Source organism: Sciurus vulgaris (genome assembly GCF_902686455.1).
Source record: "Sciurus vulgaris genome assembly, chromosome: 16".
NCBI lineage: Eukaryota > Metazoa > Chordata > Mammalia > Rodentia > Sciuridae > Sciurus > Sciurus vulgaris.
The window spans coordinates 19,638,563-19,666,427 of record NC_136477.1 but is presented as its reverse complement, the minus strand read 5'-3'; the positions used below and the strand labels follow the sequence as shown (position 1 = coordinate 19,666,427).

At 47.7% G+C, this 27,865-nt stretch overlaps 1 protein-coding gene across 1 annotated transcript; it reads left to right on the top strand.

Annotated features, from left to right (window-relative positions):
• Nucleotides 1-128: 128 nt before the first annotated feature.
• Nucleotides 129-27,799, top strand: PTPN23 (protein tyrosine phosphatase non-receptor type 23). Its single transcript, XM_079116812.1, has 25 exons — nucleotides 129-376; nucleotides 10,915-10,989; nucleotides 19,142-19,269; nucleotides 19,505-19,581; nucleotides 20,253-20,302; nucleotides 20,429-20,560; nucleotides 20,784-20,864; nucleotides 20,935-21,066; nucleotides 21,151-21,198; nucleotides 21,554-21,610; nucleotides 21,723-21,781; nucleotides 21,949-22,028; nucleotides 22,116-22,230; nucleotides 22,323-22,388; nucleotides 22,764-22,909; nucleotides 23,189-23,500; nucleotides 23,578-23,732; nucleotides 23,827-23,978; nucleotides 24,069-24,248; nucleotides 24,320-26,084; nucleotides 26,179-26,363; nucleotides 26,484-26,588; nucleotides 26,660-26,798; nucleotides 26,889-27,002; nucleotides 27,070-27,799. The coding sequence occupies exons 1-25, from the start codon at nucleotides 293-295 to the stop codon at nucleotides 27,553-27,555; spliced, it is 4,923 nt and encodes a 1,640-aa protein (XP_078972938.1). The 5' UTR covers nucleotides 129-292; the 3' UTR covers nucleotides 27,556-27,799.
• The last annotated feature ends 66 nt before the right edge of the window (nucleotides 27,800-27,865 follow it).

Below are 27,865 nucleotides of genomic sequence, written 5' to 3'. Positions count from 1 at the left end.
GGCGGAACCTCGCCGCTTCGCAGACTGAGACCACCACTCCCAGAAACCCTCTTCTCTCCGCGGGGGCGTCCCCTCCCGACTTCCTCCTCGCGAAGGCAACCGAGCATGCGCAATGCAGACCACCGGGGCAGACGGCTGCGCGGGGCGGACTGCGCCTCCCAGCAAGCCGTGGGGCAATCTGCGTCCCCGCGTGACGAGCGACTTCCGGCGCGGAGGGGCGGGGCCGTGCGCGCGGTGGAACCCGCAACTAAGAGGCGAAGGGAGAGGCCGGCGGCCGTAGGGCGCTGTCGCCATGGAGGCTGTGCCCCGCATGCCCATGATCTGGCTGGACCTGAAGGAGGCCGGGGACTTCCTCTTCCAGCCAGCTGTGAAGAAGGTGAGCGCTCCTCCCACCTTTCCCTGTCCGCCGCGGACCTCAGTCGTCTGGCAGCGCGTGACGCCCCCTGTGCGCCGTGCCGGCCAGCCCCGTCGCAGGGCCGAGTGAGGCCGATTTTCCTCCGCCTGGCCCACCCCTGCGCCGCAGACAGCCCTTCCCCTTCTTGGTTGACCTCCGCGAGCTCCCGCATCCTCGCCGGCACCGTTTCCCGACTTCTGCCCCGGGCCACCCGCAGTCCCACAGAGGCTCCCACTTCCTAAGGGCGACGCGCTAACCCAGTGCTGCCCCGCCCGCTTCCACGGCAGGACCGCCCCACTGGGAGCTCTGGGCAGCCCAGAGCTTACAAGTTCCACCGCCCAACTGGCCCTTGGTGGGCTCTTAGCCCACGACCCTACTGGACAGATGCTGAGGATGGCACAGGGCGTTGGATATCGGAACTCCCGGTGGCCCATAGGGATGCTCGACCCTTGTAGCGGGAGTCTCTTTGATACTGACTGCAATTCTGTATGGTCTCTTCACAAGAAGAATCTTATTCGAAAACTTCTTTGAACCTAAACACACAATTCCTTGCCGTGTTGGGGAGGGCTCCTGCTTTTTAAAACTACCTGGACAACGTAAAACAGTGTTGTAGCTCTCCGAGAGACCTTACTAGTCATCGTGTTGAACAGAGGAGACAGGTTTGGTGTTGACTGAGGCAAGGGGATTCAGTAGAGACATCAGGAGTGGTAATTGAGCAGCAGGTGATTTCTGAGACAGCTGCTGCTTTGGGACCAAGTGGCATTGAGGGCCAAAGTAGAAGTTAAAAGGACCAACCAGGAAGCTGTTGCAGGTGGGAGGCCTTGGGGTTTTAGCTGCTGGAGTAAGCAGCAAATTTGGATGACACACCACTCACTGGGGTACTTGGAGAAAGAACTAGTAGAAAGAAAATGAGTTTGGAAGTATTTACCCAAGAATCGGTCTCCCATCTTCTCTTCATAATACCACTGCCTTAGTTTAGGCACTGTTTGTTTGCATTCCTTTTTCTTTTCTTCCCCCCTCCCCCTTTTCTGGGCTGGAGATGGAATTCAGGGGCCTCATGCGTGCTTGGCAAGTGCTACACCACTGAGCTACACCCCAAAGCTGTAAAACCAGGAAATTAGATAAATTGATATAAAATTCCAGAATTTTGTTCATTTTTTTTCCCCGTCTGCTTTCTTGTACAAACACAACCAGGTGAGTTTTTCTAAAACAGCAAAACTTTTGTTTTCTAGCTTTACAGAATAAAGCCAATTGTTATTATTTAGAGTACTGAGGATTGAACCCAATTCAATCCCCAGTGGTAGACAAGCATTCTACCACTGAGCTATCCCATAAACCCTTTTTAAATTTTTTATTTTGAGGGCCTAGTTTTGTAGCTTAGTAGTAGAATGCTTGCCTAGCACACCTGAGGTGCTGGATTTGATCCTGAGCACCACATAAAAATTTAAAAAGGCATTTAAAAAAAAAAGTCCTCTATAAATTTTTAAATTTTGAGTCAGGGGGCTGGGGAGATAGCTCAGTCAGTAGAGTGCTTGCTTTGTAAGCACAAGGCCCTGGGTTCGATCCCCAGCACCCAAAAAAAAAAATTTTTTTTTCGAGTCAGGTCTCCCTAAATTGCCAGCCTCAGCTTCCTCAATAGTTGGGATTACTGGCATGTACCACTGTACTTAGCTAAAGCCATTATCTTTGTTTCCCACTGAGAGTTCTCCCTAATCTAATCCATTTCTTTCAAAACCCTACTATGCCTGATGTATGTGTTTCTGGTATAGGTATCCCAGATTCTGCTCATAGCTATTTCCTTAACATGCTTTGCATGTTCTCTTATGGGTATATCTTTGGTCATGAAATTCCTCCAACTTAAGAGTGCCCATTTTTGCCCTGTAGTGTGGTGATAGGGTTCTTCTTTAATCTTTGTATATTGGTTCTGTTTTTAAGGTCCAGTTTGAGCTGTCTCCTCCAAAGTCTCCCTTAATCCTTTCAGCTGGATTAATCTTTCCAGAGTGGAATACTCTGAATTCCACTCTGTCCATCCTTTCTTTGATGACAGTAATGTGTGCTGTTTTAACTCCTCCTTTTCTGTTGGCTTCTGAGCAGCATCTCCATGTTCCTCATAGCCTGGCAGAGTATACTCTACATAGTTGGCACTCAGGAAAGTGCTTCTCAGATAACTGAATGACAGTCAAGAGGGAACTTATATTAGATTTTGATTATGGTGACCCTAGATATATAGAAATTCAGTGGATTTTCTCAGCCCAGAAACTCCTAGGAGCTATTTTTGTTTTAACTTTTTTTGCTGCTCTGGTCACTCTTGTGAAGCCAGTAAGATACTGTGGCTTTCCTGGGAGCACCTGGGTCCCTGTGAGGGGAACTGCTCAAGAAATTATTTGCCTAGATATGGGAGGGGATTCTGCAGAAGCCGGTGTAGCCTGGGAACCCCTCTTGCCCTAACTCTAGAGCCCCTGCTCTACATTCTGCCACTGGTCCCCTTGTCCTTCTCTATCTTTGCTCGGAGCTGGGGAATAGAATTTAATTTAGGATAGTAAAGTTAAAAATTGATTCTGTTTATGTCAGCCTCTCAAGCACTATGCTGAGTTCTGGTGATTCCAGACAAACGAGACCATCCCCCTCTCTCCCCCCAAGCAATTCAGAGTCTGGTAGAGAAAATTTTAAAAATCAGCACAATGACATTAGTGTAAGAGTATTAGTATTTGTGGTGTACCGAAGTACTGACCTAAGGAGGGGCTATCAGGGGATACTTGGTAGAAGTGGATTCTAAAGGATGAATAGGAGTTTCTAGACAGTTTTTTTGTGAGGGCTAGACTTTTGACAAAACCTTTCATGGTGGTTAGTATTGTTAAGTAGAATCTGTGGGAAGACACATTTGGACTGGGCCTAAAAGACCAAACTGGTATAGTTTAATTACAGTCACTGGACTTTGGTTGGTTTCAGGAAGCTCTGTAACCACTTAATTAGACTAAACAACCAACTAGTTAAGTTGTAACCCATTGACTGATTGGTAGACTAAGCTATAGTCAATTAAGTTGATTTCTGTGTCTCTCTGTTTTTATATAAATGTTGTCAGATGATGTTGTTGGTTGGAATTCTGTGAACTTGCTCTGGTTGGAGGACTGCCCAATTTGCAAATTGTTGTTGTGTTCTTGCTTATGCTTAGATAATGCCATTAAATTTAAACTTGTGAAGGATTTATCTTTTAACAATATTGATTTTTCATTCCCAGTGGGCATGCCTCCCATTATGGGAAATAGGAGCCAGAAGAGTAAATTGGTTTTGAACTACAGTTCCAAACTGTAGTTTGGCATACCTGAACCCACATAAATTTTTAGTAGAGAAGTGCTTCTGGCCTTGCAATTCTTTTTTTTTTTTTTTTTTTTTTTTTCTTTTTTTTTTTTCTTTTTTTGGTGCGGGGATTGAACCCAGGGCCTTGTGCGTGCCAGGCAAGCACTTTACCACTGAGCCACATCCTCAACCCACCCAGTACCTTCTTTCTTACCCTTTGGAGGGCAGAGTGCTGACTCACTGGAAACAGAAGGATGACTTCTGCTCTTTATCAGTGAATGATTTGGTCACAAATGTTAGCATTTGAAATTCTTTCCCAAACACTTGCCCTGAACCAATGGCACTTGAACTCAAGTCAGGCTCACTTGAGCTGAGATGATGCATCCATCCCTGGTTCTTGTATTGAGTGGATAGTTATTAAGTGCCTATTTTGTGCCACCCTTGGGAATATGTTGGTGACAAAAATCCCTACATTCCTGGAGCTTACCTTTTAGTGATTCATGGAGTAACTCATCAAGTGCAGGTGTACCATCTGGTTGATAGTCTCTTTGCCTTTCCATTGGCTTCTCTTTTCACCTCTTTGTACTCGGGTTGAATTATCTGTAAGACTCCATTTTCCTCCCAGAGTCCTCCAGAGAAACTGCCTGACTTTCAGTTCTGTCAGCAACTTGCTGGAGCTTACCTCTGACTTCACTCCAACAGGCCACTCCAGTGGGAACTTTCAACCACTCTTCCTTCCACATCTGACTGTTGCCCTTGCTCAGGTCCTTACTGGAATTCCTTTGCTCCTGCCTATCACGTAGGTTGAAGCATACCTCATCAGGATCCCTTTGGCTGCCTGGCAATTGTACTACATTTCTCTGAATTCAGATTGATCTTCACTGTCCCATCACTTGTTGACCTCCAACACACACTTGTTGCCTCTTCTTACTTTTCATCTTATTTACATCTAGATAGAGCCTGAATTTTCAGGTTTGTGGAAGTCCCCTACCCCATGCCTTCCAGATTTCCCACTGGACAACTGACACTAAAAAAAAAAAAAACCACACACACACACACACACAGAAAGTTAAATGAGAGGACCAAAGGCCTTTTGGCCCCTGGCTGCTCAGCAGTGAGGGTATCAGACTTTGTTAGTTACCTGTGGTGATGACCTGTCTTACTTTCTTATCACAGATTTGGAGTCACCCAGCTGGTCTGCCTGAGCCTGTCTTCCCTCTTGTGTTTTACAGCAGAGTGGCTCCAGGCACAGATGACCTGGATTATCCACTTTCTTCTCTGACTTTTATCTCATAAACCAAGGGCTTGTATCCATTTTACTCAGGGTTTAGACCAGATTCTTCCTTTACTTGGGAAGTAATAAATACTTGTATATGACAAGTGTGGGCTTACAGATGTGAGCTGAATGAGCTAGTCTAGTTCTAGTACCCTCTCGGAGATGTAACTTGAGTCTTCTTCACTTATTCAGAAAGACTAAAAACCATTCAGATGAGACATGGGGAAGAGGCCTTGAAGATTATTTGGGGAAGAGACTAGGGTAGGATGAGTCTATTCTTGTGCTGGGTACTTACTGCCCTGTGATTCTCAGGCCTACTGACAGGGACAGAGGGGATGATTTTCCTTGGCAGTACTCTCTTTTACTAAAATTTGTTTTGAAATTCAGCAATAGTATTATAATGGCAGGACCCAGGATATATGTTTCCAGTGATCATTAGCTATAAAATTCTGTGCCATTTGTGACTAAGTAAAAAGGAAAACACATAAACACAGGAGCCAGACCTTGGTTTATGTCTCTCCTTGCCCCTTAGAACTGAATGACCTTCACCTGCTACAAATAATCACCTAACTAATCTGATCCTCACTTTTCTCACTTGGTATGTGGAACCATACTAGCTTTTGAGAATCAATAGTGAATGTTTGAAGTGGGGCGCAATGGTGCACACCTGTAATCCCAGCAGCTTGGGAGGCTGAGGCAGGAGGATCAAGAGTTCAAAGCCAGTCTCAGTAATTTAGCAAGGCACTTAGCAACTCGTTGGGACTCTGTCTTCAATAAAGTGTGTGTGTGTGTGTGTATAATTTTTTTTTAAGGGACTGGGGACATAGCTCAGTGTTAAGCACCCCTGGGCTCAATCCTCAGTACCAAACAAAAAATGTTAATGTTTGAGTCCTTAGTATAAGTCTTGACATACTCTAAGCAACATTTTCAGCTGAGCATCTTCTTTCTTTCCCTGTTTAGAAAATAGCTCAAGTCTTTAAGGTGGCCCTGTGAGTGGTAATATTAATTCCATTTTACACATAAAAAATGCAAGCCCAGATTTCATAGCAACTCAGGGTCACAGCTAGAACTGAAAACTGTATCTTGGATTTCTCTCTGGATATGGCTTCTCTCTTGGTATTTTTCTGGAAATGAAGACAGTCTTTTACTGTTTTTCACTTCTAATCTCCCCACCACCAGTGTTTCTGATTCTCTAACATGTTTTCACTTCACATAGACCTCTCTTTTGCTCTCAGAAAAGGATCCTAGTTGATCCAAGTTCTCTATCCCTTGTGCAGGTGCATGGTGTCCTGTTAGTGCCTCTGCTGCTGGGCTGCCTTCTCAGGCTTTGCTGGGAGTTTCAGAGTCCTCACCAAGTTGTTGGCAGTTCTGCAGTCTCCGAATATAGGGAGGCTGCTGGGAAGGTCTCTTCCTTATTCTAGCTAGACCTTCGCTCAGCCTCTTTTCCTCTTTTCTTTAGTGGGGGAGTAATTAGCAGTCATAGAGGATTTTGTCAGTGTTTCAAAAACATCCTGGCTGCTCCATGGTGTCGTGTGTGGTAAGGGATTCATTTTCACTGCTCATTTTTCAGGGTTGTTTATTGGAACCATATTTTTAAAAAGAAAGAAGCACATTGGTCTAAGGTATAACTTGAGCTATAGAGCATGAAGGCCTGGGTTTTGGTCAGTGTCCCATTAACTACCAGGGTTGGGACCTTGGCAAATGCCCCCTAACCTCTTTGCCTCAGTTTCCGCATTTCCTCATCTGTAATATGGTAATGATCAGAATGGCATCCACCTCATTAGGTGTGGTAAGGATGAGTGATGACTGTTCGGCCCTCAGTACAGTCCTGGCCTGTGGTAAGGGCTCAATAGTGTCTGCTGCTGCTCATCTCAGAGGAGCCATGAGGCAGGTTGCAGGGGGTGGCAGCAGCATTTCTTCCCCAATCACCATTGTGTGAATAGCAGGGGGACAGATGTTCTTAACTTTGTTAGGACTCTCTGATGTCCCTCAGATTCCTTTGGCTTCTGTTTCTTGGGGCCTCTAGGCCACGTACATTTACTTATTTTCTCTAACCTAAGGGTGGACAAACCTAAAACCTCTTACTAAAAAGGAATCTAAGAACATACTCCCATTTAGACAATCCAGTTTTACCTTATAGCTTAGGCCACATTTTATATTTGTGAGGGTTTGTTTTGTTTTATTTTGGCCGAGGAGGAAGTAAGGGAGAAGGACTTACATCAGTCAGAGGGAGAATTATTAACCACGAGTACATAAATGAACTTCAGAGTGTCTTTAAACCTAACCCTAAAATTAAGGGGTTTTTGTGTGTGTGTGCATAGTAGAATATTTCTAAGAGGATTTTTTTTTTTTTTTTTTTTTTTTGTACCAGAGATTGAACCCAGGGGCATTTAACCACTGAGCCACATCCCCCCAGCCCTTTTATTTATTTACTTATTTTGTTGAGACAGGGTCTTACTAAGTTGCTTAGGGCCTTGCTAAGTAACTGAGGCTGACTTTGAACTTGCAGCCCTCCTGCCTCAGCCTCCCAAGCCACTGGGATTATAAGTATGTGCCACCATGCCTAGCTCTAGTGGGGATTTCTTTAATGCCTTTTACCTCCTTAAAGGACCCAAAAAGGGGAAAGTGTTTTTCAAGTATCATTTTGTTCTTTTTTTGTGGCGGGAGGGGTTGGGAGGCTGCCCGCTGTTTAGAGTTTATTTTCTGCTTGGAGCAAGGCACAGTTGTGGGGGTCAGGAAAGCCTACTGTGGCTTGGAGAGGAGAGGTCTCTTGCCCTGGGCCTGCCATCTCGGTGGGGAAGAACCCAGGTGGTCTCTGCTTACTGCAGCCCTCCTAGCCCACACGTTGGAGTGGGCAGGATTTGACCCAGCACCTTGGAAGCCCCCATCAATGGGCTCCCAGGTCAGGACTGAGGCCGAGTGCTGGCCTGACGGGGCTGGCTGATTGGCTGCTTCCTCGTGGTTTCTGGAGCCAGGTCACTGGTGACCGTGTTGATGGAGGCCTAGGTAGATTCCGTCTGCTCTGGGGACTCCCAACACTGTGGCCACGAATGGAAGAGTGGATTTCCAAAAAAAGAAGCTGACCCACCAGTGACCCAGGTCGGCCTTGGGGAGATCCTGGAGGTGGGGAATGGCCTCCCAGGGTATTCAGCACTTTCACAGGAGCTGTTGCTGGGTGCAGAGCCTAGGAGGCGTGGATAGTAGTAGTGGGTGGCTAGGAGAGAGCTGCTGGAGGGGATGGCTGCCATGCTTCTCCTGTGGGCTGGTGGAGTGACCCCTCACGGCCCCTGGTGCGCAGTCATGGGTGGCCAGGCCTGGGTGCTAGGCCACAGACCCATCAGCATCAGAGGCTGTGGGAGGCTGCCTGATTTAGTTCTTCAGCAACTCTTAAAGCAATTTTCCAAATTTCAAACATTGAAATGAAAAAAATAGGAAGAATTAATACAGTGCTCATTCAAATCCTTGATATCTGGGGTGGATTTTTGTTTTTTGTTTTGAGTGGAACTGGCCATAGAGCCCAGAACAAGTACTCTACTACTGAGCTGCCATTCGTTTTAATGGTTACATTTTACCATGTTTGTTCTTGACAGATAGATAGATAGATATGTAGATAGATTGATCCTGTGAACCCTTTGAAAGCAAGTTTAAGTTTCACCTGTTACTGTAACATATCTTAGAGCTTTTTTCCAAGCTCTGATTCAGTCTTGAGTTCTCGTATTATCTTTAATCACTCAATTTAGAATACTCTTCTGCTCCTCCTTTTTATTTTTATTCATTTATTTTGCAGTTTGGAAGTTGAGCCCAGGGCCTTGAGCATACTTGTCAAGTGCTCTACCACTGAGGTATGCCCTCTCCCTTTTAAAAACTTTATTTTGTTAAGTTGTGCAGGCTGGTCTCAAACTTGTCATCCTCCTGAGTAGGTGGGGTTAGCCTCCTCAGTAGCAGGCATGTACCAGCAGGTCTGCCTTTATTTTTACTTTAATTTTTTTGTGGTGCTTGGGACCAAGTCCAGTGTCTTGCACATGCTAGGCAAGCTCTCTACCACTGAGCTACATCCCTAGGGCCCCTGCCTGTTAAATGACATTAATTTTTTTAAGAGACTGGGTTAATTGTTGGGAAAAATCCTTATCTTCTGAATTTTTCTGAATGTCTCCTTTTAGGGTAACTTTGTCATCTGTCTTCTGCCTTTCCTGTAAAGAAGAGAATCCACATATCTCATATGGCCTACCTTTCCTCACTCTTATTGTTTGGCATGGCAGGGGTGGGTCATTGACCCTTCTGTGAACACACGGGGGGACAACATGTAGACAAACCTTAACACCGGGAGGTTAGACAGTCTGAAATATAATTGCGTGGGTGTCCCTGAGATGTGCCAGAGGACAGTCCTTAAAGGCTGTTGGGAGCAGGTTGTGAAGGGTCATGAACTCTGTGCCAAGATTCCATTTGGTACTAGAGGTTTTGGGGAAGTTACTGTGGCATGTTCTCTTTAGATTATAATATTTCTGTTTAGATTGCAGCTTATTTCTTATGATTTCAGTAACCTAAGAGTGTTTTTGGTTTATTTTTTCCCGGCGGTGGCGGGGAGAGGAGGGGGGGGGCGGGGGAAGAGGGAGAGAGCGTGTGTGTGTGTGTGTGTGTGTGTGTGTGTGTGTGTGTGTGTGTGTCAGAAGGATTAAAAGCTAGGAGTGACATCAGAGTTGTGTTAGAAAGACAGTTCTAGCCTGGTTAGGGATGGGTTTGAATGGGTGGCTTGTCCAGGCCAGAGGTAGCAGGGGGATAGAGGAGAGAGCTCACAGATACAGGGAATTTCAGAAAGTAAAATGAACAGAAGAGTGGGTTAGACTCGTATTTGATGAAATAGCTGGATAGTGCTATAATTAATTCTGCAGTACCTCCCTTCTGTCTGTCCCTCCTCTCCCTTTGCCTGCTAGAGCAACCTTGCAGGTTTCTACATGGCTAGTTCCTTAGTAACCAGCCATGGTAAGGGGCCACGGGAAAGGTGGGCAGGCCACAGACATGCTATGAGAGAATGTGCTACTAGACAGCCTTTCTCAGCCTCCTCTCTTCTTCGCCTCACAAACCTTGGCTAGGGCCTCAGCTTATGAGTTAGTCATTATTGTCCTTTGTGGAACAGGTAGATCTAGCCCCCCAGAGTATTAACACACCAGGCAGCAGGTATTGCAGCAGGGATGGTTCCAACTGCCTTATCTGTTGACCTTAGTTAGCAAGGGACAGTTTGGTTCAGGTCTCTGAGCTGGTGAGAATACTCATTGTCAAGAAAGTTCTTGAGGTGGTGAGCACTGTTGTGGGCAGGCAGGCCAGTCCCCCTCTGATGTGGACAGTCTCTCCTCACCCTTTCCCATCTAGGTCATTCCCGTCACATACTTGCAGGGCTTTCCTCACAGATGAGGACTCTGCAGAGCACCTATTTCTGTGGTACATTTTGCCAGAAAGGAGAATAGATGAGTGAGGAAAGCTTTATACTCTCACCGTTGTTTGATGCCTCTTGCCTGAATGTGCTTAGAGTTATGGTTGTGGCCCCAGAACAAAGCAAGGCCCAATTCTGGAGGGAATCTTGAGTTCGTGAGTTTGTGACCTTTTAGGGGATTCTCCTAGGGTTCCATTTCAGCCAGCTAAGTTGCCTGGCTTCTTGAGCTGTCAGAATCCTGGACCTCATAGAGTGGTCCACAACATTATGAGGACCTGCCGGGGTGTATACACGGGGTTTGCAGTCTTCTTTTCCACTGTGCTCTAAGGAGGAGGAGGTTGCCTGCGCAGCATCTTGTGCTGCCCATTATGGAGGTAGAGTTTCCTGGTGAGCTGGGAGAAAACCTTGTGGTTATGGGTCTGGACTTGATCATACACCCTGGCTGATGATTGCCCAGAACAGAGAGAGTGAATGTATGTGTATTATCACACTAGCTTGCATTTTTCTTTCTCTTTCTAGTTTGTCCTGAAGAATTATGGAGAGAACCCAGAAGCCTACAATGAGGAACTGAAGAAGCTGGAGTTGCTCAGACAGGTAGGATGATGGTATTTTTAGGTAGTCATGATCAAGATTGGTTTGATAGGGAGATAAAGAAACCACGTAGAACTGTGGTCTTATTTGAATTTAGTGTTTTTTTTTTTCCTTTTCAAAAACAGTGAAATTTATAGTAGGAAAATTTGAAAATAGTAAAAACAAAAATAAAATCTTAAAATTCCTTTTTACAATTTTTTGTACTTGTACTTGGCCTTCTGTGGGTTCCACATCTGCAGATTCAACCAGCTGCAGGTTGAAAATGTAGTTAAAACCTTCTGTGGGGCTGGGGATATAGCTCAGTTGGTAGAGTGCTTGCCTCACATGCACAAGGCCCTGGGTTCAATCCCTAGCCCTCAAAAAACAAAACAAAAAATACCTTCCATGACTGGTTCTTTACTACATATGTAAAGACTTTTTTTCTTGTTTTTATTCTCTAAAAAAAAATAGTGTGTTAACTTATTTATATGACATTTACATTATATTGGGCATTAAGAGTAACCTAGAGATGGTTACATGTAGGTTACATGCAAATACCATGAGATTTTATATAAGGGACTTAAGCAATCTCAGATTTTGGTATCTTCAGGGGTACTGGAAACCACTTCTGTGTGTGTGTGTGTATAAAATCTCTATAGGATTCTATTCACCACCTGTACTAGTTTGTGACCTGCCTTCTTCACTTTATATTCTATGAATATGTCCTATATCAATGAACATATGACAAGAGTATTTTAAATGGCCTGTGACCATTATATTGCATTATAATTTAACCTGTTTGCTCTTGGAGAACAGTTAAGCTCTTTCAAATTTTCATTATTGTAAAAAAAATTATAATCCTTATCTTTTCATATGTGGGCCTTTCTAGGATCATGTCTCAAGGAGTTAATGGGTAAATGGTATTCACTTTTTCCAGTATGCTCCCCAAAGAGGATATGTACCTGGTCCTGCCACTCCTTATCAACTTTGGCAATCTGATAGGTGAAAAGGAAGTTTAATCTTAATTTTTAGTCATTTGGTTAATAGTACAGTTGTAAATGGTTTGTTTTATATCTTGGGAATTGCCTGTTAATGTTCTTTTTAATAGGTTTTTTTGTTTTTTTAATAGGTATTATAACTTTTTCCTCGTTGGGTTATAAAATTCATTCATATGTTAATGATTTCGCTCCCTTATGTCATGCAGATATTTTTGAGTTTATTGTTTTTGTTTATTGTATTTTAATAGACTTTCCAAACTTTATACATGTTTAATGTTTATAAATCTGATTCATTTGCCTTTGATTTGTACTTAGAATTATTATTTATATCACTGAAATTCAGGTTCAGCCATGCCAGTGCAGACTTCAGGCTTTTTTGACTTGTAACAAAACACAAGGGGAAATGTGTTATTTTACAATAGTTCATAAACTAATTATGGAAAAAATATGTATTCGTTTTTTATTAGGAGCCTTATTACAGGGAACTTAACTATGGAAAATCTTTAATTGTGATAAAATACACATAAAATCTATCATCTTAACCATTTTTAAGTATACATACAGGTAAGTAGCTTTAAGTGTATTCCATTGTCATACAAGTCTCTAACATTTTTCATTTCATGAAACTGAACCTGTACCTATTAAACAATACCGTCACCTCCCTAATCTGTGATTTCACTTTCTATGGTTTCAATTATCTGTGGTCATCTTTGTTCTTTTGGTAACAGGGATTGAACCCAGGGGCATTTTACCACTGAGCTACATCCCCACTCCTTTTTTATTTTTATTTTGAGACAGATCTTACTAAGCTACTGAGGGTCTTGCTAAGTTGCTAAGTCTGACCTCAAACTTGAGATGCTGCTAGGATTACAGTTGTGCACTACCATGCCCAGCTTGTGTGGTCAGCTTTGGCCTATAAATATTAAACAGAAATTCCATAAATAATACAAGTTTTAAATTGTGCACAGTTCTGGGTAGTGTGATGAAATCTCATGCTGTCCTGCTCTGTCCTACAGGGAATGTGAATCATTCCTTTGTCCAGTGTATCCATGCTATATGTTCTACCTGCCCATTAATAACAGAATTCCTCTTGATTGGCTTAGCTGATTGTTGCTGTATTGCAATACTAGTATTCAGGTAACCCTTACATAGTAGCCTAACACTACATCACAATGCCTTCATTATTCACCTCATTTTATCTCACCATATAGGTATTATATCATCCTACATCATCACAAGAATGAGTATAGTACATTAAGATATTTAGAAAGAGACCACATATATGTAACTTGTATTATAGTATATTATTATTATCCTATTTTTATTATTGTTAATCTCTTATTGTGCCTAATTTACAAATTAAACTTTTATTCATTGCTAGTATATAGAGACACGTGATTATTGTGTGTGATGATTTTGTATCCTGCAACTTTGCTGAATTTGTTTATTCTAAAAGTTTTGCAGAGAATCTTGGAGGGTTTTTTGTGTGTGTGTGTGTATAAGATCATGATTTCTGTAAACAGAAAATTTTGCTTCTTTTGCAGTTTGAATGCCTTTTCTTTCTCTTGTCTGATTGCTCTGGCTGGGACCACCAGGTTAATAGAAATGGCAAAAGCAGGCATTCTTGTTTCCTGGTCTTACAGTAAAATTTTACTGTTGAGTATAGTGTTAGCTGAGGGCTTTTAATATGTGCTTTTTATTTTGCTGGAGTACAGGAACTTGTATGACTTTTAAGGAAAGTGACACTGTTCTTAAGAAGAAAAGAACATTGTCAAAAAGGCCAGTCACCTCATTGGCCCATTCTGTTTTAGTAGTTAAAAACAACTTTTTTTTTCTACATAAGAAGGTTTAAGTAAAAATTTTGAAAGTTCAGGAGATGTTGTCATCCCCTAAAAAGTAAAAGTGAAAGAGTATGAGAGTATGATATTATTAGTCTCAAATCATGTAGAAAACAAAAAAGTCACACAACACTGTTAAAGTAATATTAAAATAATGTTAAAGTTTTGTTTTGTATTTGCTGATATATGTGCCCTTACTGAGATCTTTATTTCTTTACACTGTCCAGTGTTCCTTCATTTCAACCTGCAGGAGTCCCTTATGAATCTCTTTTTTTTTTTTTCTTTTTTTAACTTTATTTTATTTAGTTTTGTATGTGGTGCTGAGGATGGAACCCAGTGCCTCATGCATGCTAGGCAAGCACTCTACCACCGAGCCACAATTCTTGTCCCCTTAAGAATTTCTGGGCTGGGGAGATAGCTTGCCTTGCAAGCACAAGGCCCTGGGTTCCATCCCCAGTACCGCCAAAAAAAAAAAAGGCAAGAATTTCTTACAAGTCCACGGGTAACAGACTCCCTTGCTTTTGTTTTTGTTTATCTGGGAATGCCTTAAATTCTCCCTCACTTTTTTTTTTTTTAATTAAAAAAATTTTTATTTTTATCTTTTGTTGTAGATGGACATAATACCTTTATTTTATTTGTTTTTATGAGGTGCTCAGGATTGAACCCAGTGCCTCACACGTGCTAGGCAAGGGCTGTATCACTGAGCTACAGCCCCAGCCCTCTCCCTCACTTCTGAAGGAGAGTTTTGCCAGATATAGGATTGTTGGTTGAATTTTTTCTTTTGTTTGGCACTTTGAATTTGAACTTTCTGGTCTCCAAAGGTTCTGATGAGACATCTGCTAATGATCTTGTATGTGATGAATTGCTTTCCACTCTTCTGTCAAGATTTTCTCCTTTGTTTGATTATAACATGTCTCAGTGTGGGTCTCTGAGTTCATCCTACTTGGAATTTGTTGAGCTTCTTGCATGTTTATATTCATGGCTTTGATCAGAAATTTTTCATCATTATTTCTTAGGATGTTCTCTCTGCCCCCTCTCTTCTCTTTAGGGACTTCCACAATATTTATGTTGGTCCACTTGATGGTGTCCCATGGGTCCCTTAGGCTGTGTTAAGGGACTTTTTCTTCAGTCCTTTTTCTTTCCATTCCTCTCAGTAATTCCCATCATCCTATCTTCAGGTTTGTTGAATTTTTCTTTTGCCAGTTCAAATCTCCCTTTGAATCCCTGAGTGCAATTTTCATCTCAGTTGTACTTTTCAGCTCCAGGATGTTTTTTGGGGGATGTCTCTCCGTTTGTTTTGGTACTGGGGATTGAACCCCCCGGGTGCTCTACCACTGAGCCACATACCAGCCCTTTTTATATTTTGTATTGAAGACAGGGTCTTGATAAGTTCTAAGACTGATTTTGAACTCACAATCCTCCCTGCGTCACCATGCCAGACCTCTTTTTAGATTTTCTATTTCTTCATCTTATTTCCACTTTGTACATGCATCATTTTATTGATTTTTTTCCACATCTTCTTTTAGTTCTTTGAGGCTCTTAAAAATGATCATTTTAAAAGTCTTTGTCTAGTAGATCAACTGGTCTTTTTAGGGACGGTTTCTATCAGTGGTTTCTTTCTTTATTGATTTTGGTGGCTGTTGTTTTATTTTAAATGGGCCATACTTTCCCGTTTCTTTGTATGCTTTGCAATTTTTTGTTGCTGAAAATTGGGCATTCAAACTGGGTATAGTGGCACACACCTGTAATCCTAGTGACTCAGGAGACTGAGGCAGGAAGATCGCAAGTTCTTAGGCCAGCCTCAGCAACTTAGTGAGGCCCTAAGCAACTTGGTGAGACCTTGTTTCAAAATAAAAAATAAAAGGGGCTGGGGATGTACCTCAGTGGTAAAGCACCCCTGGGTTCAATTCCTGGTCACACACACAACACATATACAGGGGAGGCGGAGGAAACTGGACATTTGAATCTAATGATGTAGTATCACTGGAAATCAGATTCACCCTTTACCTGGGGTTTGCTGACTTTGGGTTTGTTTTTCTGATTGTCGTAGGCTGTTTCTGTGCCAAGGATCAATCTGAAGTGTTAACTTAAGGTCTTCTTAGGTCTTTTCTGAACCTGTGCTTTTCCATGGGCATGTGTGGTAACTTTCTGATTTCCCCTCTATGGGTGGTTACTTTTGGATGTTCTAGTCTTCATCAGCTTCCGAAAGAGGAAAAAGGGAAATGTGACCTGTTGTTGACTAGGAAGAAGTTACTTCAGCTAGAGGTGGAGGTGCTTCCTATAGTGGAGGGAGATACAGTAACAATGGCCTCTTCATCTGTGCATCTCCATGATCAGAAGCAACAGAGCACAGATCTCGTGTGTTTGGAAAATAGAATCCTTTTTGCCATCCTGGTTTCCGTGTGCTATTCCTGAAACTGTGTGTAGAGCTGCCTGCTGGGTGCTGGTGATGGGGGATAGATGACTGCTACTATGCTAGGAACTGAAATTACCACAATTTACTGTCCAAGCCTTCCCCAGGAGGTTGTAAGCCTTTAATATTTAACAGACTCCTGAATTGTGAGGTAGTCACCTCAGCAGGTTCTGCCCACTTACTATCTAGGTCTGGAGCTGAATTTCTATTGTTTATTTATTTCACCATCTTCCCAGAATCATGTCAAATTGAATTTGAACAAAATTTGAGTAAAATTGGAAAACTAGTAAAATAATCGTAATCCTTAGGACTAGGACCATTTTGCATGCATTAGACATACACATGGTATAGGAGGAACATCGTCATCCATCTCCAAAGCCTCTGAGCACAGGGCAGCAGCTTGTACAGAGCAGTGGACTGGAGAGAGCCATTCCTGAGACACACAAGCACAGCCACCTGGGCTCATTCCTGGGAGTTGGACTAGATCAGTGTTTCTCAAACTTGTGAAACCACAGAACAACATTTTTTTACTTAGACGCTGATAATTGTTCCCAGAGTCAGCAACATACAAAAATAAAAACTAAATGAGCAATTTTAGAATTAACACGGGTCTAGTTTTTAATGAGTAGGAGAAAATATGTCACAGCCCACATATGTACAAAGCAGAAACAGCAAAAGTCAGGTTGCCCCTTTATCATAACTCAGCGATTGTAAAGGAACAAGGGAAGGTGGGTGTAATTTGGGAATCTCTGCCCCTGATGTAGGCTTCCATTTCCTCATCTGTAAAACTGGGCCTGGATTAGTTGTTTCTAAGAAGACTTCTCTTTTGTAACTGTTAAATCCTTGCCTGTGTGATTGTAGGGTATAAAACTGGTAGGTGCAGGGATGGTTTGGAGGTGACACATATCAGAGTCTGCTCTCAGACTCCTATGCTGCTGTGCCCACCACGTGAAGCTCATCAGGTAGCCTATGACAAGAGGATCCTTCATGCTTTGTTGGGTAATACTGTGAGTGGACCCATCTGACCTGGAAGGGAAAGTTTTTTCCACTGTTCCCCAAAGGTGGTTTTAGGAAGTAGAAGGCAAATACTTTTTACTTTAATATTTTTGTATGTGCTTTAATGAGTATTGAAAACATCAGACCTGTTATTTCAGAGCCGTTACTGCTTAGGATATGGATCTAATTTTTAAAATGAATTGGTCTAAAGAAAAATGTTAAGTACGAGTGGAGTTTGAATGTGGTAGGTCATGAGAGAGGGTGTGATAAGAATGAATATAGATTTGAGAAGCCCTGGCCTGTGGGACAGACCCCTGAGGTGACTTCTCAGCAGAGTGGCTGTGACACATCTCATCCTCAGACTGGGCATTTTAGAGGCCTTACAGGGGAGGTTTAAAGGGGCAGCAGTGTCCGGAGCCTGCCAGGAAGTGGTGGAGAGCGGGGCTAGTGCTGGGCTTTCTGCTCTGCTGTCCCACAGGGCGAGTACATCCCCGGAGACCATCCTCACTGGCAGCCCAAGCTGAGCTCCCCGTAGGTGTCCTGAAGGATTCTTGTAGCTGGTGCCAGCCTCACCTCTGCTGCTGGCACACCAGTGAGGAACTCTGGTCTTAGGGTGGGACTGGGCAGGCCAGGGTTTGCAATGCTTCTGGCCCAGCCCCTCATTGGGCACCTGCTTCCTACAGGGTGTATCATCTGGCTCTTCTGTTTGTTTGAGGAGGGTATTCATTTGCTTTGCTTTGTTTTTTTCCCCAAATGTGAAAAGTTTTGTTATTACAAAAATAGAAAATGTTCAATATTTAAAAATATACAATGTGAAGAATTAAATATACGTCTCCATCAGGCACATATCTCTTTGGGTGTGTGTGTGTGTGTGTGTGTGTGTGTGTGTGTGTGTGTGTGTGTGTGTGTGTGAGAGAGAGAGAGAGAGAGAGAGAGAGAGAGAGAGATCACTTTAATCACAGATAATTGTTAACATTTTGGTATAGTTGTCTAGATCTTTTCCCTTTTTGTCAGCATACCTATTTGGATATCATTATTTATGTGATTTTAGATAAATGAGATCATACCATTCCTTTGTTACATTTGTTTTTGCCTAATAGTAGGCAGAAACCATCTTAATGTATCAATGGTTCTTATATCTAGAATGTTCTCTGGTGTGGTTGGTTAGCCTTGATATAATTTATTTAAGCAGTCTTCCTTTAATGGAAAGTTTGGTAGCATCTAGTTTTTCACTCTGGCAATATATAATAATGTTGTGATACATATCCTAGTATGCACATCCAAATATTTGGTTTCCCTGATGTCTCTTACTATAAATTTTTAGATAGAGAACTGTGGATCAAAAGTTAAGTACAGGGCTGGGGTTGTAGCTCAGTGGTAGAGCACTTGCCTGGGATGTATGAGGCACTGGGTTCAATTCTCAGCACCACATGTAAATAAATAGATTAAATAAAAGTCCATCGACAACTAAAACAAACAAAAAAAGTACAGTAAAAATTTTATAACGTTACAAACAGCCTTCTAGAAACGTGGGACTGACTCATAGCCCACTGTACCTGGCTGGTGGAATACTTTGTCAGATGACTCTAGGTGTAGGTGTAGGCTTTTTTTGGATTCCTTTGTGAGAAACGGTGGGGTGTTCTGTTGATGTGTATTTCTTTTTTTTGGCATTAGGGATTGAACCCAGGGGTGTTCTACCACCAAGATACATCCCCAGCTGTTTTTAAAATTTTGAGACAGGGTCTTGCTAAGTTGCTGAGGCTGGCCTTGAACTTGTAATCCTTCTCCTTCTGCCTTCCAAGTTGCTGGGATTACAGGCCTATGCCACCATGCCTTGCTGATGTGTATTTCTTGGTACTTGTAGGTGAACTGACCTACCCATCCTCTACCCTAAATAATGGCAATCCTGTTTCTCCCATTTTGCCCCCTAGAATGCTGTCCGCGTCCCACGGGACTTTGAGGGCTGCAGTGTCCTTCGCAAATACCTTGGCCAACTCCACTACCTGCAGAGTCGGGTTCCCATGGGCTCGGGTCAGGAGGCTGCTGTCCCTGTAACATGGTGAGAGCTAGCAGGCAGGGCTGGGGAATTGGGAAGCCTAGGGGGTGCTTGGTTGGTTGGGGTGCTGCCTCCCTCCCTTTCTCTTTCTTCTTGCTGCACAGAATTGGGCGCAGCCTAGGATGGTCTCCCCAGGCCTCCCCTCTCTGACCCCACATTGGGGTGGCTGGTCCCCTTATGTGGCCTGGGGCCCCAGCCAACTCCTGCCTTTTAGATGACTGAGTTGGCATGTCTACAGGACCGAGATCTTCTCAGGCAAGTCTGTGGTCCATGAGGACATCAAGTATGAGCAGGCCTGCATTCTCTACAACCTTGGTGAGCCTAATCCCTTCCTCATGGCCCTGCTCCCCAGCCCTGCCAACCCAGGCTCTGAGATCATCAGATGACCACAAAGGCCATGGGAGAGTAAGGGGAGGACATCTGGGTTCTGGCCCTTCAACTGACTTCACCACAGCTCTGCCAGGTCCCTGTTATTTTCTGGGCCCCTGGGGAGCCACTGTGCTGGAGGAGCCTCTATTGGTCTGGCTATTACACAGAGTTGCCACTGTGTGCTCTGATTGGGAGAGATGGCCTTTCTTCTTTGACTGACAGCATTCCCTCCCCATCATGGCATGGGCTGCTTCACACAGAAGAGCCTGACCTCAGCTCACCTGTTGGGTTAGCCTTATCCTGGTTCAGGGAGAGGCATGGGGAGCTGCAGAACACTCTGTAGCATCCCTAAAGCTTCAAGATAGAACCCCAGGCTCTGAAGAGCAGTCTCCTTCCTGCCCACCTGCCAAGTGCAGAGCTGAAGATGGAAAGTCTGGCCAAGGCTTCTGAGCTTCCTCTTTGCTCCAGCTTGGGTGTCTTTGCACTGACTGCCCCAGTCTCAGACCTGTTCTCCTGACTACAGATGACAACCCTTCTGTCTCACCCATGACACAGGCATGGGCAGCCTGGGGAAGTAGCCTTAGGCTCTCCTGACTTTGCATTCTCTGCCTCCCCAGGTGCACTGCACTCCATGTTGGGGGCCATGGACAAGAGGGTGTCTGAGGAGGTGAGGAGTGGGTAGTGACAGGACATGTACATGTGCTCGGGAGGGGTGCTGGGTGGCCTCCACAGTTTGAATGACTCCTGTCCCATGGGAGTGGGCCAAAGCCATTCTCCTCTTCCACCTTTGCAGGGCATGAAGGTCTCCTGTACCCATTTCCAGTGTGCAGCAGGTGCCTTTGCCTACCTACGTGAGCACTTCACACAGGCATACAGCGTTGACATGAGCCGCCAGATCCTCACTCTCAATGTGAACCTCATGCTGGTGAGGAGGTGCCCTTGTTGAAACTTAATTGAATCTAGGGACGAGCTGGCCAAGCAAAGGGCAGCTGGGGCTGAATCTGCCATGCACAAGTGACAGTAAGAGACAAGCAAGTCCTTGGCTTTGGTCTTTTGAGCTCCAGGTGGATCAGGCACAGGACAGTGCTTCTTGGGGGAGGGAAAGACTTCCAGGTGTGCAAGGAAATGACCTGTACGTGTCACCCCAGGGCCAGGCTCAGGAGTGCCTTCTGGAGAAGTCAATGTTGGACAACAGGAAGAGCTTTCTCGTGGCCCGCATCAGTGCACAGGTAGAGAGGGGCTAAGGATGGGTCTTTGCTTTGCCTGACCCCCACCAGCTAACCCCATCCTGGACCCCAGGTGGTGGATTACTACAAGGAGGCGTGCCGGGCCTTGGAGAACCCTGACACTGCCTCGCTGCTGGGCCGGATCCAGAAGGACTGGAAGAAACTGGTACAAATGAAGATCTACTACTTTGCGGCTGTGGCTCACGTGAGTTGTGCGGGGTCCCTGGGTCTGGGTTGGGCCAAGTTGCCACAGCTCAGGAAACAAGTCACATATACCTTTCCTTTCTAGCTGCACATGGGGAAACAGGCTGAAGAGCAGCAGAAATTTGGAGAGCGGGTGAGTGGGCTTTGTTGAGTGGGGCTCAGGACCTGTGCCAGCCTTATTGGATCCTGGTATGGTCCTGTCCCTTACAGAATAGGAAGTAATCTCTCTCTGACCTGCTGTCACTGTGCTACTCTTACATGTTGTCCCACCTGTGCAGCCCTCATCCCTAAGGTTCTTGGGAGGCCTGGCAGGCTCCCCAGAGAGGGGGGCTGTTTGGAGTGTTAAGCTGTAGGCCCTACCTTGTTGCTATTTTCTGGACTAACCATAGCTTCTTGGCTTCTGATGGTCACCTGATGGCCAGGCCAGGCCGAGTGGGGAGGCACACTAGGGACCAGGCAGAGAAAAGACCAGAGTTTGCCCTCCACAGGTGGCCTACTTCCAGAGTGCCCTGGACAAGCTTAATGAAGCCATCAAGTTGGCCAAGGTAAAGCTGAGGAAGGTCTGGCTGCCCAGAGTACGCAGGGAACAGGCCCAGCGGGTGTCCTGGCACTGGCCTTGGTTAGTGCTGATGCCCCATCTCTATTCCTCCTCCACAGGGCCAGCCTGATACTGTGCAGGACGCACTTCGTTTTGCTATGGATGTTATTGGAGGAAAGTGAGTCTGTGGAGTTGAGGTGGTCCAGATTCCCTCCTGTTAGGAAGGGTCTTGTTCCTCTGCCTGCGCCCTTGGGAGGAAGCCACTAGGGCCAGGGAACTGCAACCAAATAGGTTGTGGGCCTTCACCGATCCCTAGTTATTCTTCTCTTCATTCCTGACCCTCAGGTACAATTCTGCCAAGAAGGACAATGACTTCATCTACCACGAAGCTGTCCCAGCACTGGACACCCTTCAGTCCGTGAAAGGTCTGGGAGATGAGGGGAGACTGAGAAGTGGCAGCCTTGGGAGGTCTGTGTGAGCCTGAGCTCCACAGTTCTTCCTCCATCTTCCAGGAGCCCCTTTGGTGAAGCCCTTGCCAGTGAACCCCACAGACCCAGCTGTTACCGGTCCTGACATCTTTGCCAAACTGGTACCCATGGCTGCCCATGAGGCCTCATCACTGTACAGGTGGGTGGGATGGGCTGGCCCTGCACTTGGTGTAGGAGGCAGCTGGGTGTCTCAGAGATGGGAGCCTGGCGACTGCCCTGTTGCTTCCACAGTGAGGAGAAGGCCAAGCTGCTTCGGGAGATAATGGCCAAGATTGAAGATAAGAATGAGGTCCTTGAGTAAGTTTGGGACTTGGGGTGGGAGGCAGGGAGGACACATCAGGCATCATGGGGGTAGGTCCCAGTGCCACCTGTGAGGGGAGATGAGGAGTGAGATCTCTGTACCACAAGATTTCCTAACCCTGCTTGGGGCTCATGGACTTGAATGTAAGTGTGTCTTGTCTCAGAGGGACTGTGTCTCCTTTAGTTCCACCATTTCCAGCAGTGCCTGGGCACAGCCCCTGTGAGTCCATGTGGTCGTAGAGGCTGCGGGTGGTGACTTACTCTGTGCTAAGATCTTAGGCCCATTTTCAGTGAAGGGGGCTCACCCCAGCAGGCCCCTCTGACATGGAATTGGGTCAGCACTCAGCATCACCTGGCCCTGTTGTCCCCTAGCCAATTCATGGATTCGATGCAGCTGGATCCTGAGACAGTGGACAACCTGGATGCCTATAGCCACATCCCACCCCAGCTCATGGAGAAATGCGCAGCACTCAGCGTTCGGCCCGACACTGTGAAGAACCTCGTCCAGTCCATGCAAGGTAAGCAAAAGAGGCAGAGCAGGCAGGTGGAAGGGGACCATGCATGTTACCTGTTGTGGCCTCCTCCCTGTGGCCCGTCCACGAAGGATGGAGGCTGTACCCTTTAAGTCCTCGCTCAGGCATCCACCCGCTACACGTGTAGATCACTGAACCCTGTGCGCCCTGTGTCTGTGGAGCTCAGCATGCCTGGGCCACACACAGGCCATGGCCTGAGTGGGCAGTTCTGTCTGGGGTGCCTGGTCTGCCTGCCTCAGGGGCTGCCCCCCCAATACACCCCAGTGTTGTCGGGCGTTTTCACGGATGTGGAGGCCTCCTTGAAGGACATCAAGAACCTTCTGGAAGAGGATGAGCTGCAAGAGCAGAAGTTGCAGGAAGCAGTGGGCCAGGCTGGGGCCAGCCCAGCTGTCACCAAAGCTGAGCTGGCAGAAGTGAGGCGAGAATGGGCCAAGTACATGGAGGTGCATGAGAAGGCCTCCTTCACCAACAGTGAGCTGCACCGTGCCATGAATCTGCATGTCAGCAACTTGCGCCTGCTCAGTGGGCCTCTGGACCAGATCCGGGCTGCCCTGCCCACGCCAGCCCTCACCCCAGGTGAGCTTGCCTGTCACCATGGGAAGAGGCGTAGACCCCAGGGGTTCTTTGGCCTCACTGACTACTGCTACCCCCAGAGGACAAAGGTGTGCTGCAGAACCTGAAGCGCATCCTGGCCAAGGTGCAGGAGATGCGGGACCAACGTGTGTCCCTAGAGCAGCAGCTGCGTGAGCTGATCCAAAAGGATGACATCACTGCCTCTCTAGTCACCACAGATCATTCAGAGATGAAGGTGGGCTGGGTGAGCAGGGTGGAGGAGTTTTACTTCTGGGCTTGTCCCTTAGACGGTGAGGTCCTGAGTGTCATCCCTACCTTCCCTCCCTCAGAAGCTGTTTGAGGAGCAGCTGAAGAAGTATGACCAGCTAAGGGTGTACCTGGAGCAAAACCTGGCCGCCCAGGACAACGTCCTTCGTGCACTGACTGAGGCCAATGTGCAGTATGCAGCTGTGCGGCGGGTGCTTAGCGAACTAGACCAAAAGTCAGTGCCTGGCTACACTCTGGCCTCTGCCCTAATGGCCAAGATCCTGGCCCTAATGGCAGGCCTCATTCCAGCCCTTCTGCCTGCCAGGTGGAATTCTACACTGCAAACCCTGGTGGCCTCATACGAAGCCTATGAGGACCTGATGAAAAAGTCGCAGGAGGGCAAGGACTTCTATGCAGACCTGGAGAGCAAGGTGGCCACCCTGCTGGAACGAGCACAGTCTACCTGCCAGGCCCGAGAGGCCGCCCGCCAGCAGCTCCTGGACAGGTGGGTGTAGCCCTGGCTCTGGCATTGGTGAGCTCCAGAGGTCTGGTCTTACTTCCCTGCTTGTCCCACAGGGAGCTGAAGAAGAAGCCACCACCACGGCCTACAGCCCCAAAGCCACTGCTACCCCGCAGGGAGGAGGGTGAGGTGGTAGAGACAGGAGACCCACCCGAGGAGCTGCGCAGTTTGCCCCCTGACATGATGGCTGGCCCACGGCTGCCTGACACCTTCCTGGGAACTGCTACTCCACTCCGCTTTCCTCCTGGACCCTTCCCCAGCTCCACAGGCCCTGGACCTCACTATCTCTCAGGCCCCTTACCCCCTGGCACCTATTCAGGCCCCACCCAACTGATGCAGCCCAGGGCTTCAGGCCCCCCTGCAGTGCCCATGGCACCTGGACCTGCCCTCTACCCAGCCTCCACCTACACACCAGAGATGGGCCTTGTGCCCCGGTCCTCCCCGCAGCATGGTGGTGTGAGCAGTCCCTATGGACCACCCCCAGCAGTTGGTCTGCCTTCAGCCCCACCTCCCCAGTTCTCAGGCCCCGAGTTGACCATGGCAGTTCGGCCGGCCACCACCACAGTAGATAGCGTCCAGGCCCCCATCTCCAGCCACACCGCACCCCGGCCAAACCCCACCCCTGCTCCTTCCCAGCCGTGCTTCCCAGTGCCCCCACCGCAGCCCTTGCCCACACCCTACACGTACCCTCTAGGAACCAAGCAGCCCCTCACGGCACCCCCACCTCAGCACCACTTTCCTCCTGGCATCCCAGCAGGGTTTCCAGCTCCTAGGATTGCACCCCAGCCTCAGCCTCAGCCTCAGCCTCCACAGGCAGCATTTGGGCCTCAGCCCCCACAGCAGCCCCTTCCATTCCAGCATCCACACCTCTTCCCACCCCAGGCCTCGGGACTCATACCAGCACAGCCCATGTACCCCTTTACTCCTCAGCCTGGTGTCAGCCTGGGGCAGCCACCACCCCCCTTGCATACCCAGCTCTACCCAGGCCCTTCTCAAGATCCTCTGCCCCCACCCTCAGGGGCTCTGCCTTTCCCCAGCCCTGGGCCTCCTGGGCCTCCTCAGCCTCCTCATCCCACCCTGGCATATGGTCCTGCCCCATCTCCCAGACCCCTAGGCCCCCAAGCAGTCCCCCTCTCCATTCGAGGCCCTCCACCTACCGGCCAACCCACCCCTAGTCCCCACCTGGTGCCTTCACCTGCCCCATCACCAGGGCCTGGCCCCGTACCCTCTCGGCCCCCAGCAGCAGAGCCACCGCCGTGCCTGCGCCGAGGCACTGCAGCTGCAGACCTGCTGTCTTCTAGCCCTGAGAGCCAACATGGTGGCACTCAGCCTCCTGGGGGTGGGCAGCCCCTGCTGCAGCCCACCAAGGTGGATGCCACCGAGGGCCGTCGGCCACAGGCCCTGCGACTGATCGAGCGGGACCCCTATGAGCATCCTGAGAGGCTGCGGCAATTGCAACAAGAGCTGGAGACTTTTCGGGGTCAACTGGGGGACGCAGGGGCTCTGGATGCTGTCTGGCGGGAGCTGCAGGATGCACAGGAACATGATGCCCGAGGCCGCTCCATCGCCATCGCCCGCTGCTATTCACTGAAGAACCGGCACCAGGACGTCATGCCCTATGACAGTAACCGTGTGGTGTTGCGCTCAGGCAAGGATGACTACATCAATGCCAGCTGTGTGGAGGGGCTTTCACCATACTGTCCCCCCTTAGTGGCCACCCAGGCCCCACTGCCTGGCACAGCTGCTGACTTCTGGCTTATGGTGCACGAGCAGAAAGTGTCGGTCATTGTCATGCTGGTGTCGGAGGCCGAGATCGAGAAGGTGAGAGGGAGTTTAGGTGGATACCCGCCAGGGATAGTGGGCGTGGAACTCTGGAAAACTAGACCTAACAGCCTGATCTTTTTTTGCCCTTAAGCAAAAGGTGGCACGCTATTTCCCCACCGAGAGGGGCCAGTCCATGGTGCATGGAGCCCTGAGCCTGGCACTGAGCAGTGTCCGCACCACTGAAACTCACGTGGAACGTGTGCTGAGCCTGCAGTTCCGTGACCAGAGCCTCAAGCGCTCGCTTGTGCACCTCCACTTCCCCACTTGGCCTGAGTTGTGCGTGGGTGGTCACAGGGTCAGGGTGGGGGAAGGCAGCCCATCCCTTGGTTCTGTGAAGGGCACTGGCCTTGTATCAGGCCTGGCCTGGCTCTTCCATAACCCTGCCTTGCCCTGCAGAGGCCTGCCTGACAGCCCTGGCAACCTGCTGCGCTTCATCCAGGAGGTGCACACGCATTACCTGCACCAGCGACCCCTGCACACGCCCATCATTGTGCACTGCAGGTAGCATGGGCAGCCTGAGGGTTCCTCCTTCCTGGGCTCTTGGCTCGGCCTTACTCCCCTTCTTGCCATAGCTCTGGTGTGGGCCGCACAGGAGCCTTTGCACTGCTCTATGCAGCTGTGCAGGAAGTGGAAGCTGGAAATGGGATCCCTGAGCTGCCTCAGCTGGTGCGGCGCATGCGGCAACAGAGGAAGCACATGTTGCAGGAGAAAGTGAGTGCGGATAGGTAGTGACTGGGACGGGATGGGCCCCTGCTGCTGACGTCTTCTGCCCAGCCAACCAAGCCAAATGCACCTCTGCAGCTACACCTCAGGTTCTGCCACGAGGCGGTGGTGAGACACGTGGAGCAGGTCCTGCAGCGCCACGGGGTACCCCTGCCATGCAAAACCTTGGCCAACATAAGCATCAGTCAGAAGGTGAGGTCAGTTCCCTGGGGTTGCTGGGACTTGTGAATCCCTTTTCTCACCTATTCTGTCTTCTCAGAATCATCTTCCTCAGGACTCCCAAGATCTGGTCCTTGGTGGGGACGTGCCCATCAGCTCCATCCAGGCCACCATTGCCAAGCTCAGCATCCGGCCCCCTGGGGGCTTGGATTCCCCTGCCGCCAGCCTGTCCGGCCCTGTAGAGCCTCCAGGCCTGCCACCAGCCAGCCTCCCAGAGCCAGTCCCGGTCCCAGTCCCACCCAGCTCCCCACCTCCCATCTCTTCACCCCTGCCTGAAGCCCCCCAGCCTGAGGAGGAACAGCCGGTGCCTGAAACCCCCAGCTTAGGGCCCCCTTCTTCTTCCCTGGAGCTGCTAGCCTCCTTGACCCCAGAGGCCTTCTCCCTGGACAGCTCCTTGAGAGGGAAACAGCGGATGAGCAAGCAGAACTTTCTGCAGGCCCATAATGGACAGGGTCTACGGGCGGCTGGGCCCACTGATGACCCCCTTAGCCTTCTGGATCCACTCTGGACACTGAACAAGACCTGAACAGGCTTTACATGCCTGGTTTGTACACTACATCATCTCTCCTGCCCAAACCCCACAGGGCCTCTGTGGATGGGCACAGCCTCTTTAACTCCCATTCCTGCTGCCTTTAGTAGCCCCACCTGGCCCAGCCTGCACCCCTGTTGGATGGAGATATTGCAGGCCCTGGGCCAGGTTCTGCTCCTTTGTGGGACCTGACATTTTCCAGCTCTTTGCTATTAAAGTAATAAACCAACCTGTTCTGGGGTACTGTCTGAGTCTGCCAACTTGGCACCAAACCCAGTCCACCCTTGCTTTCTGGGCAGCTATTAAG

Excerpts from the sequence above, each read along its gene's own strand:
- PTPN23 (XM_079116812.1), top strand. The coding sequence starts at position 293 with ATGGAGGCTGTGCCCCGCATGCCCATGATCTGGCTGGACCTGAAGGAG. Across the intron at positions 10,990-19,141 it reads AGCTGGAGTTGCTCAGACAG|AATGCTGTCCGCGTCCCACG; the intron begins GTAGGATGATGG and ends TTTGCCCCCTAG. Across the intron at positions 21,611-21,722 it reads AAGCCATCAAGTTGGCCAAG|GGCCAGCCTGATACTGTGCA; the intron begins GTAAAGCTGAGG and ends CCTCCTCCACAG.